The sequence below is a fragment of the Heptranchias perlo genome, chromosome 16, assembly GCF_035084215.1.
Source record: "Heptranchias perlo isolate sHepPer1 chromosome 16, sHepPer1.hap1, whole genome shotgun sequence".
NCBI lineage: Eukaryota > Metazoa > Chordata > Chondrichthyes > Hexanchiformes > Hexanchidae > Heptranchias > Heptranchias perlo.
The window spans coordinates 29923099-29935798 of NC_090340.1; the positions used below are offsets into that span (position 1 = coordinate 29923099).

At 40.4% G+C, this 12700-nt stretch overlaps 1 protein-coding gene across 2 annotated transcripts in view; it reads left to right on the forward strand.

Moving 5' to 3' along the window:
• Positions 1-12700, forward strand: part of rpgrip1l (RPGRIP1 like) — a 186697-nt gene that overhangs the window by 92372 nt on the left and 81625 nt on the right. Inside the window, exons 14-16 of one of the 2 annotated variants that reach the window (XM_067997882.1) lie at positions 133-250; positions 2570-3022; positions 10983-11134. In XM_067997882.1, coding sequence (XP_067853983.1) covers positions 133-250; positions 2570-3022; positions 10983-11134 — 723 coding nt within the window. The remainder of the gene's footprint in view (positions 1-132; positions 251-2569; positions 3023-10982; positions 11135-12700) is intronic. The other variant, XM_067997883.1, reaches the window with a different exon arrangement.

Genomic DNA, 12700 nt, shown 5'->3' on the forward strand with positions numbered 1-12700 from the left:
CTGTAATGTAACATTTTGTTATACGATTTTTTCTGAAATAATATCTTAGCATATAAATTTTCACAAGTATGATCAGAGACTATGTAAATGTAATAATCTATTTTACCTGTTGGTCTATTGTTTCAATTTTAGAGTGAGGTTGACACTGTGACACGGAAGATGGAAGATGACAAACGAGAATATGAGATCAAACTGGAACAATATGCACAACTGCTTGACATTAGGGTGGATCGAATCAGAAAACTTGAAGGTATGAGCAAACAACTTTTTAGAATAAAATTATATTTGATTCCAAATATAACTATTATAAAAAGATATTGTGTGTAGGTAAAGTATAGCCATATAGGTCCCTGCTTTCTGGTTCCTTATTATGTTAGCAACTGGATGAACTGTTAAACCATACAAACTCTATACATGTACTGTTCTCAGTCCGTAAGAATACCTTCTGCACCAACAGTCTATAATCAGTATGGTCACTGCTTTTATATAGAGCACATCATAGGATTTTTGTATGTTGCCAAGGAGAAAAAGTAAGACATTATGGGGTAGATATTCCCTCTGTGCAATTCTCAGAGGGCTGGGCCTGATTAACATACAGCTGGCAGGCTGCAGGCGGAAAGCGAGCGTGATGGGGCAGACCCATCTGCTCGAGACTGCCGCAATATCAGACGGTCCAGCTGGCCACCAGGCCCAGATAAAGGTGAGTCCATTGAAGTGGGGGGGACCCGGTGTAGCAACGTCCCAGGTTTTTTTTTGCGCAACCTAGAAGAGCACCCTGGCCCCACAGAAATAAATATAAACTTTTCTTCTGGGTTCCTCTCCGGCTGGACCGCCAGCTGACACTGCATGGCGTACACTTCGCCCAGCTGAGTCCTAAAATAGGAATCGCGGGTCCTATGTATAGGACCCTGATTTTCATATATAAAGAGCTTACTGCCTGACTCTAGCAGGCACTTGGCCTCCCAGTGGTAAGTCATACCCTACCAGTCACGAGGTACTATCGCCCCGTTTCCGCCAGACAGGAGGCCTCAAAATCTCCAACAATGTATGAATATAATATTAGGCTAAATGAACGGCTCTTTCCACAAGCTAAAATAATGCTGCTTTTAAACAAAATAAGAATAATTTGGGATCGGATAACCTGAGTTTTTTTCTGCAGCAATAATGGCATTCCATGTAGAAACACTGAAAAAGTATCTCTTGAGACAATAGCAAAGTATCAGATATTCTGTCTCAAATACATCAAAGTTAAATGTCGCACCGCACTGACAGTTCTTTATACACTTGCACTGCAGAATATTTGCTGTTAAATGTAATGAATACTCTCAAGGGAATTACAAAGCTTTAAGTTAAGATGATATAAGCCATCAAACCACAACATAACCAGTTTATTAATGTTCACACAACTCCCAAGATTGACTTACTGCCTTTAACTCCCTCTGGAAGGCCTGTCATTTTTTTATTTGAAAATTCTGGGTGAATTGTTACAGCCCAAAATGCAGGACACCACCAAGGCTGAAAAGAATAGAAGATAATGGGGGTGAAAGTGGTCTACGCCAGTAGTACGAAACAGGCTCAATGCAAATTGACAGCCTATTTTTCACATCTGATTTTGTTTTCCATTTACTTGGTTTTAAAATCTTGTATGAAGGGACAGTATAGGTAACTGTAAAGCCTAACATCAACACATAACTAACATGAGGGTACAATAAGATTGTTTCATTTGCAGCAGTTCATTAAGTAATCACGCAGGTATTTTATTTTACCTGCAATTTTTAGTTATTCTCTGGCTGTGAGATAAATAAGCAACCTGTTTCTAGGCTTCTACCAACAGTAGATTATTCATTTGTAGGCGACTGACAGTAACCCAGCGTAAGTTGTCCGGTGATTTATTTTTCTTTCCTACAGGAAGATGCTTTGTTTCTGCATAGCATCTGTCCCTGTCAGTCCACTCAAGTTCAGGAATTCACCCTGAGGGAAGATTTCCTCTGCACACTATATGTAGTGAAACTATAAACGTATGTATAAAGAACCTGCTTACAATTTTGCTAGAAATAACAAACAGAGAAAATCTTCCCCCAATGTGGAAAATCAACGTCCTTCAGCTCTATGACACCAGGTTAAATTTGAGTGATTATGCTTTTTATATATATTTATTATAAAAGTTATATCTCCACTTTTGCTCAAGAAATCACCATTTTGGGTATACTATGGGTTAACCACCTTTATAAAAGCAGTATCATTAACAGACCAGTATCTTTGTAATTTTCTGTTGAAAGTTTTAATTAAGATATCCCTACTGTGTGTTAAAAAGGCCTGTGGTATGCAGTGTTTCATCTGATTTATCCTAGAATAAATGTCAAATTGTAATCCCTGCATGCTGAGTAGCTCATATTCTAAGAATTTGTAGAGCTATTTTCAATCTTCTATGCTGAAGAACTTGGTAAAAAGAATTGATAACAATGGTGTTTATATTCTAGACCATCTGTTTGCCACATAGAGAAAATCTTGTGCTCTGTTGCTTTAATGAAAAATATGGAAAAATCGCATCTGTTTTCATCTATTTCAGCCCAACTCAAAGACATAGCCTATGGCACCAAACAATTCAAATTCAAACCAGAAATAACAGCTGATGATGAAGCTAATGAATTTGATGAAACTGTCCATTTAGAGCGTGGAGAAAACTTATTTGAGATCCATATCAGCAAAGTGATCTTCTCTCCTGAAGCCATTAAGGTTTTTGGTGAGCAAGAACCTACCACTTTCTGCACCTATGCATTCTATGATTATGAACTCCAGTCCACCCCTGTAATACGTGGACTGCAGCCAGTGTTTGACTTCACATCTCAGTACGTTGTCCGAGTGGACGACTTCTTCCTACAGTATTTGCAGAAAAACACAGTAAAACTAGAGGTACAACTCGCATATGGCACAGACTATGAAACTATTGCAGCATGCCAGTTGCAAATGCATGAAATCCTTGAAAAGAATGGCAGAATTTTTGGCACAGCATTTTTGGTTGGTGAGTAAAATGCACAATTAACAGATTACCTTATTTGTTCATAATAAGTCTTCAAACCTTATTAAAGAAAAGTACTACTCTCTAAACATTTCTTTCATAAGGGCCATGCTAATTATATTGTGCATAAGCATTTCATCTTAATTACTATCTAGGCCATTATAGTGATTTAAAAGAAAATAATGTGTTAAATTCAACAATTCCACTCCAGCTACAACTTTCAACTTTATTGCTGATGTTTTCATAAACCAGTGAAATACTTGCAAGCTTTTGAACGTGGAAATATGGAGACAGGATTTTGCATGATGTCATAGTTTGTGCTGTGGCACCCTTATAAGATTTTAAAATACTTTGTTCTGGAGTCATGTTCCATTGCCCATAATACTTCTGGCTTGCAGTGGGATATTCAGCAAAGCTATGGATATTAATTGTTAAGGTGTGTTACGCCCATTACATCTTTTAATGGGCTGGATTTTGCTGTGAAAATAGCAGTGAGGCTAACAGCGCTCACCATTATTTATACGCAAGTCGGCGAGCGCACGTGCACAGTTAAACGTGACAATCCGAAAGTTGCTGTCCGAGATGCGCTGCTCCTCTGTAAACTGTGTGAAAACTGCTTCTCACCGCCTGGCTCCCCATTCAAATGTATTGAATAGTGTGAAGTTCCTGTACTGACGTCGTAGCTACGGACTAAACTCGCCACAAAAAGTTAGGGCTTGCCTATTCCAGTCTAAGTACCCTTTTAATGGTGTGGTAAGTCTTAATTGCTGTCAAACAACTTCTCTAGCACTGAAAATTAACTTTTAAAAATGTGGAGTCTCATTCCTTCAGCTTTTAATTATTTTTGGAGATTTTTTTTTTAAAAACTTAAATAATTTTTTTTACTTTTTCTTTCTGTCTCTTTCATCTCTCTCTCTTAATCCTATCTTTCTTTCCCCCTCTTTATTTAGATGGGTAAGATAAGTATAGAGGGATATGGGCCAAGTGCAGGAAATTGGGACTAGCTTAGTGGTATAAACTGGGCAACATGGACATGTTGGGCCGAAGGGCCTGTTTCCATGTTGTAAACTTCTATGACTCTATGACTCTATTTCTGTAACTGATTTGACATTGAATTCCTGGTTCAGACTCTGCGCTGCTCATTAGTGATTCTTCAATCTGATTGGTTAAGGAAATACACAGTTGCTTGTAATGTTCACACGGGTCCCAGATGCCCTGTAGAGGGCGCTGCGCTGTTTGACTGACAGTAACTTGCTGTGCAAAACCCCTTGGAAAGTCCATGAGCAAGTGCAAGTCTAACGAGCAGCTAGCTCTGTTCATTCACCGCTCACAGTAAAATCTGGCCCAATATCATTTAAAAATAAGTAAGTACCTGTACCCATATCAGAGGCCTTCGAGTCAAGGGTATTTTTTTATTCATTCATGGGACGTGGGCATTGCTGGCAAGGCCAACATTTATTGCCCATCCCTAATTGCCCTTGAGAAGGTGGTAGTGAGCCGACTTCTTGAACCGCTGCAGTCCGTGTGGTGAAGGTACTGATAGGTAGAGAGTTCCAGGATTTTGATCCGGCAACGATGAAGGAACGGCGATATATTTCCAAGTCAGGATGGTGTGTGACTTGGAGGGGAACGTGCAGGTGGCGGTGTTCCCATGCGCCTGCTGCCCTTGTCCTCCTAGGTATTAGAGGTCGCGGGTTTGGGAGGTGCTGTCGAAGAAGCCTTGGCGAGTTGCTGCAGTGCATCCTGTAGATGGTACACACTGCAGCCACGATGCGCCGATGGTGGAGGGAGTGAATGTTTAAGGTGATGGATGGGGTGCCAATCAAGTGGGCTGCTTTGTCCTTATATGAAGCATTTGAAACATCTATCGAATTTGAGAAATTTTGAGAGTTCTAGAATGGAATACTCCTTTAAGTAGGTCACGGTTCAATTAGTTTCCATTCAGATATTTACAAGTATGTTGCATAGTGTAGTGAATGCATCTGAACTATTTATGAGGACAGAGAAAATTGTTAGTCAAATTCTATGAAAAAAAATTATTTTATTTGTTCCATATTTCATGATGGAAATTGATGCTCAATGTTATTCCTCCCTCTATTCTGCTATAATTGGTAATGGGGAATTTAGGTTATGCTGCTGTGCTTTGTTCAAACGGCAAACACTAATTTCCAATGTTAATAACTTAAATAAACTTCATAACAATTCTTCACCAGATTTTAAACAAATTTTCTAACCATCTTTCAATCAACCAGTGAGTTCCTTTCAGAAATATGCATGTTCTGAATCTTCCATGTGTCTAGTCCATGTAATTGATATTATAGAATGAGGAATTTGCTGGGTAGAATTGTATGTTTTCTTCATTAAACAGAGAACCATAAGGAATACATATCTTCTATGAATTTCTGTGGCATATGACAAAGTGTTATAGTACAGTGTTGTTTATAGTTTATCAATCAACACATCTGACATCCTATATGCAACCTAAGTCAAACTCCGAAATGGAAAACTTAATACACAACTGAATATGAATATTTATTTTTGGTCAAATGAAATTGTTTGGCAAATAATGCACAGATGGTGTTAGCAGAAGCTTGTTAGCATTAATTTCATTTACAATAAAGTGAGTCATTCCCTTTAATAAAAAACATGAGCATTGTAAGTCTGAGTAAAATTACCTTTTTCATTTGTGTGAAATGCCAAAATATATTACAGGAGGAGATTAATATGTTTTAAATCAACAAAATAGAGCTCATATTGTAAAAGGAAAAGTTAATTCACTGCCAAAGAGAAACAGAGATAGACCATGTGTTTTTTTGTTCTTTTTTTCTGTCTCTGTGCCCTTGCTTTAACCACTGGGAAATAACAAGCAGTTGTAGGTCTTTTCATTTTATAATTTTGGCACTTGTAGATCAAAATTTCTGTATGATTGTCCTAAGTTGCACAAAACAACTTGTTAATCAGTAAATATTTGGAGGTTTCTATATAAACCTAATGAGCATTATGGATTTAATATAACTGGTACTGTATACAGAAAACATGATTAGTATTCTGTCACAGCAGATGGAAACAATCTTTGTGACAGGATTACAGTGGAACCATATTTTTAAAAATTCCTCAAATATTAACTCTCTCTTTACAGCGCCTTTTTAAAATGTCTTGCTAGTGAAATTTCACCCCTTGTAAAATTAACCTTTCTTATCTCAGTCTTGCCTTCTCTGTGCACAACATTAAAATGTCCACTTTTCCTTTCATTCCTAATAAAAGCTTAAGTGGCTTGTTTCAAACTAATCTGCTGCTGAAATTACATTTCTGAACTACTTTCATAGTCTCACATACATTGTTAACTGCAGTTCAATATTGTAACAGTGGAGAGATTTTTGGCAGGCGTTTTTTTTAATGTTTTGTGCTGTTTGTGAATTCAGATTCTAAGTTTCATAGATGTTTAGTAGCTTTGGGACATTAGATTAGTCATTCTGCAATCATCCAGCCTGGCTTGAACTTCCAAAAAAAACATTTGGAGACGTATGTTGCCGGAATCACTGGTTTGTTCCTGAAGAGCCAGTTTTACTTTCAATTTAGTTTTAAGTGTATGTTGTAGTTACATGAATGATTTTTTCCATATTTTAGATAAAGCGTACGTTGTTTATAAAGAAATATTTTGTCTTTGTTATTGGTCAGTCACAGATTAGGTATTCTTTGGAGCTTCTTTAGCTACATGTTCAAAATTTCTTTGCAGGACTTATTTTTGCAAAAAAGTTCAACAACATGAAGGATCTCAATCAGCCTTTCCTTTAGGAGAGGTATGAGGGGGTGATTTTAGGAGGCAAATGCGGCTGCGTTGGGGGTGGGGGAGCACTCCGAAAATCACATTCAGGTTCGGAAGCCGGCTCCAACCCACCGACTTCCAAGTTTCCCAGGGACCCACCCGTGTGCGCGCGGGCGACCCAAAAACGGAAGTCCCGCCGGCAATTAAAGCCGGCGGGATGACAGTTAAGGCTCTTTACCTGTGACAGATGAAGGGATTAGAAAGATTTTTAACTTACCTGGGCGGCTTTCCCACCGCTACTGATTCACACCTGGTGAAACCAGGCATGAAGGGCCAGATCAGGGAAAAAGAAACTAAATAAATTAAATAAAAAACCATGCAAGGAAGTGAAAACACTAAATGCACCTACCTTTGAAACCTGCTCTGATGTCCGATGTCTCCCGCTCCAATGTCCCCCTCTTCACCCTCCCGATGTCCCCCTCTTCACCCTCCCGATGACCCCCCCCGATGTCCCCCTCTTCACTGTCCCAACGTCCCCCTCTTCACCCTCCCGATCTTCCCCCGATGTCCCCCCTCCCCCCTGATCTTCCCCTCTCCGTCACCCCCCCGATCTTCCATTCTCCCCCCGGTCTTCCGTTCCAGCGCCGGATGACGTCTGGCTGTCTCTCCTTCTCTCCCCCCCCCCACCCTCACATTGCAGCGCCTGACAGCAGCCAGCTTGTCAATCAGGCTAGCTGCCAGGCGCGAAACCCGGAGAGGACATTAACCACTATCAATCAACGTGCGATTGCGTCGGAAACGGTAAGTTTGGTTCATGCGGGTTTGCCACGCGCCCAATCGCCCTCCCCCCCGCTGCCATCCCACCTCCCCGCTAATATCGGGGCCATGGTCTTAGTGGTTGCTGTCCATGTAATAATTTTATCCAACACTGGTTTTGTCCAGATCTTAAAGAATTAATTTTGGGGAAGGTGTAATGATTCAAAACCTATGTCTATTCAAACAACAACTTGCATTTATATAGCATCTTTAACGTAGTAAAACGTCCCATGGCGTTTCACAGGAGCGTAATCAGACAATATTTGACACCGATAAGGAGATATTAGGACAAAGAGGTAGGTTTTAAGGAGCGTCTTGAAGCAGGAGAAAGGCAGAGAGGTTTTGGGAGGGATTTCCAGAGGTTAGGGCCTGGACAGCTGAAGGCACTGCCACCAATGGTGGGGCGAAGGAAATCGGAGATTTACAAGAGGCCAGAACTGGAGAAATGCTGAGTTCTTGGAGGGTGTAGGGCTGGAAGAGTTACAGAGATATTCCATCCAAGATTCCTCAAAGTAGGGGAACTTGCGATACTATGGAAGGTTTAAGCAGTAAGTCAGTTTTTCAGCTAATGCACAGTAGAAAGATGCTAAGATTATTAGAATACAAAAATCCGAATTAACAGATACATGAAAGATCCCTTTCAAGAGGGAAGTATGTGGATCTAGTCTCACTAAATGTTGGTCTTTGAAGCATAACCCTGCAAAAAATTGTACATCTCAGAAAATGGGTTCTCCCCTAACACTTGTTAGCGAATCAGGTCAAGCTCATTGCTGTGCTGCGCCACATTAACATAAATTTACACATCTAAATATCACACAAATCATACAAATTCAGGCTGAGATGAGTATGTGCCCAGTTTGCTTGAGTGGCACTGGTGACAGGGGACATACCTCTTCCTAACACATACTCAGAAAATGTAAACTTAAGACTGCGGCATCACTGGAAACAAAACTGCTTCACATCAATGGTACAGTTGTAGTGTAAATGCACCGTAAGAATAGAAATAACTAGTTAAATTTCCTCAATGTTATAGGGTGCCAATATGTATTTTATAGTAAAGGGACTTCAAATTTCCAGGATACAGTTTCATTTGATAGCATAAATGCAACAGTTAGAATAATTTCAATGCCTGCTGTACTGTATTGCTGTGCTTGGTTATGGTCATCTGGAACCACTGTAGTCATATATTTCACTCTTTTAGATGTTTTCTTTGAACAGGATCAGCTTTTGGGACCTAGACTTAAAAATAACATTTCATATTCCAGAGTTGCTTGGCAAGCCTTTAGGTCTGTTCCTAAGATTTTGCCATCTAGAGCAGTCAGAAACAAGCAAAGGCAGAAGGTTTCCATACCCGAAACCTCTTGTGTTCTCTCAACAGATTGCTGCCTGGCCTGCTGAGTGTCTCCAGTGTTTTCTGTTTTTGTTCTGCTGTAGTTTAAAGATCACCAGTTTCAAATACATGGGAGGACAAAGTCACACTCATTAGGAAGCTGGGATAGCTGATACCACACAGAAGTGTATCATTTGTTTGTCAACAGGCCATTTTTAAGCCGTCAGCTTGGGCATATGGCTTTTAACAGTGCACCAATTTCAGCCTTTAATTTGGGTAGAGCTTACTACTACACTAATGCGATCTTTTCCATTTCCCACACCAGTCATTCTGTGACCTCTCTGAGTGAGATTGTCAGTTGCTGTGGGTTCATGCCCACAAGGACTGGCTAGAGACTGCCCACTTTATATAGTATTCTTACATCTAACAGGCATTGGAGTCATTCATTGAGGAATGTAGAAGAGCATGCCAGCATGGAGATGTTCGCTGATGATTGCACAGTGTTCAGTTCCATTCGCAACCCCTCAGATAATGAAGCTGTCCGTGCCCACATGCAACAAGACCTGAACAACATCCAGGCTTGGGCTAATAAGTGGCAAGTAACATTCGCGCCGGACAAATGCCGGGCAATGACCATCTCCAACAAGAGAGAGTCTAACCACCTCCCCTTGACATTCATCGGCATTACCATCGGCGAATCCCCCACCATCAACATCCTGAGGGTCACCATTGACCAGAAATTTAACTGGACCAGCCATATAAATACTGTGGCTACAAGAGCAGGTCAGAGGCTGGGTATTCTGTGGCGAGTGACTCACCTCCTGACTCCCCAAAGCCTTTCCACCATCTACAAGGCACAAGTCAGGAGTGTGATGGAATACTCTCCACTTGCCTGGATGAGTGCAGCTCCAACAACACTCAAGAAGCTCGACACCATCCAGGACAAAGCAGCCCACTTGATTGGCACCCCATCCACCACCCTATACATTCACTCTCTTCACCACCGGCGCACTGTGGCTGCAGTGTGTGTACCATCCACAGGATGCACTGCAGCAACTCGCCAAGGCTTTTTCGACAGCACCTCCCAAACCCGCGACCTCTACCACCTAGAAGGACAAGGGCAGCAGGCACATGGGAACAACACCACCTGCACGTTCCCCTCCAAGTCACACACCATCCCGACTTGGAAATATATCGCCGTTCCTTCACCGTCGCTGGGTCAAAATCCTGGAACTCCCTACCTAACAGCACTGTGGGAGAACCTTCACCACACAGACTGCAGCGGTTCAAGACGGCGGCTCACCACCACCTTCTCAAGGGCAATTAGGAATGGGCAATAAATGCTGGCCTCGCCAGTGACACCCATATCCCATGAATGAATTTTTAAAAAATCAATGACTGTGCTGGATGTGAAATGGTTCGTTGATGTACTTCTCAATTGGATATTGTGGTGGCCCACCATGCTGCTTAGTCCATTCAGCAGCAGAATTGAACACATTTTGAATAGTTTCTCCTATTAACCAAGCCAAAAAAAACCCCACAATTCCTAAGATTATGTGTATGGAAAGCATTATGGGGGGCAAAATTGTTTTGGTCATGATGTTATAAGTACATTCAAAGAATGTTTTTGTATGATTCCTCTACAAATAATGACCGGAGCAATTCTTTATTGATAAGTAATCCATCTTTATGGCAAAATTAATTTGATATTTTTAATGGAGCAATTGTACCTCAAACAAACTGTGTAACAAACTAATAAACACGTTTGGGCTAAGTATTAGTCAGCACAATGTCCACAAGTTATGTACATTATTAAAAGGGAATTATGTAGTTTATTGATTGTACAATAAGAAAAATATCATACATGCCAAAGCATCACAGGAACAGTGAAATCAAAATTCAGGGATTTATGCTGTTGAAAGGACAGCAGTTATTTATGAGTAAATAGGTCATGTTCTTGCATTATCCTGGTTTTAACTTACTTCAGTATAAGCTATTAATGTTTCTCAAGTGTCCAGTCTCCTTAAATACAGTCTCAGTTTTGTATGCAGGTGTCAGAGGAGATGTTGATAATTATGGAGCAGTGGAATACTGGTTCCGGCTACGTGTGGCAATGGCTCAGGCCATCCGACTTTACAAAGAACGAACAAAGGCCCTAGGATATATTACTTCCAGTCATCATGCAACTGATCAGACGCAACAGGTGAATTCTTTGTCATTACATTTTTTTAGCTGGATTTAGGTTTGCTGGCTTTCAAGGTTGAGATAGATACATTTTTGGACTATAGGGGAGACATAACCTTGAAAAAAATATTCTGTACAGTAAAAAGCTTTGATAAATGAAAGTAGAGATTTTTAATCCCATCACTCTGGTAGAAGTAGAGAGGATTTATATTATGGTGCTGTACCTGTGTGAAAACATGCTTCCTCAGTAATTATAAATGATGTATAAGATTTTAACCAAACTTTATAAGTATCCTCTGATCAGACAGTGTATACAATGTATGTGTTGGAAACACAAATTTCTGTCTTTATTTCATATGATTTTATAATAGCTAGATTCAAAATAGAAAATGTTCTGTATTTGGTGAGTTTCAAAATTGAAGCCAGGAGCATATCTTAGACAGTTAGGTTGAGTATATTCAAGGCTGAGATAGATAAATTTTTGGACTCTAGGGGAATCAAGGGATATGGAGATCAGGCAGGAAAGTGGAAGCAGGAAGGATGCAGATCAGCCATGGTCTGATTAAATGGCGGTGCAGGCTCGAGGAGCTGTATGGCCTACTCCTACTCCTTATGTTGTTAGGTTCTAGTTGATTTTATCTTGGCCTTTGATCATTGTCACCTTCCAGATTCAAAATCTATGTCAAATGTCACAAATCTTTCATAGAGACCAACTTTCACAGCATATGTCTGCTGTGCCCTCCACTGTCATGTGACTTTCTGAAGCTTGCTTGAAGGTCACCACAAGAAATTGATGTGACCAATTCATTTTCTAGGACGCTTCCTGGTTACCTGGATATTGAAGCTCAATTCTTCTGGGTGCAGAGACACCAGATTAGAGTCCTCCATAGAAGCATTCCTCCATTCTTAGGTCATAAAAGGAGTCAAGTGTTAGCTGAGAATGCTCTCAAGGGTACCCCAAAATAAAGTACTGGCCAAGTTAATGATCTGTGTCACCTCATGCAATTGTGGATATGGCATGTGGTGCTCCAGGAACCACACTGTCTCCTTTAGCATCAGACACAGGTCTGACATGATTTTTGGTTTGAAACTGGGCTAATGTCATCTGACATCAGTTATGCCGCTGTGACCAGAGAGTGTAAGTACAAATGGGTATTCAAGCATTTCAATGCAATTTTCAGCTTCAATGAAAGCCTCAAATACTGCTGCAGAATTGATTCAAGTTGACCCTGACACCAAGACTCAGAAAGAGGCACATTTCAACACTTAATCCGGCAACCAACACCAGCATACATCATGTAAAGAAAGTAGGATTTAGATTGGATTCAGACACAAATTTATTAATGCCGCATTTATGCTGCATGAATGATGCAGTATTCATTTTCACAGTGATGCAACAGGGAGCCAAGTTTTTGCTGCCTGCTCATATGGTTCTAACGTTGGGAAGGTAGGGCTCCAAGCTTACAGGGATTGCTGCTCACCAGGCTCCCATCACCTGTGTGAGTTTTAATGATCAAAAGCATCTGACAAATATAGTTAGCTCCTCAATCATTAAAATGGTCAATGTAGTTTGTTTTAACTTTAA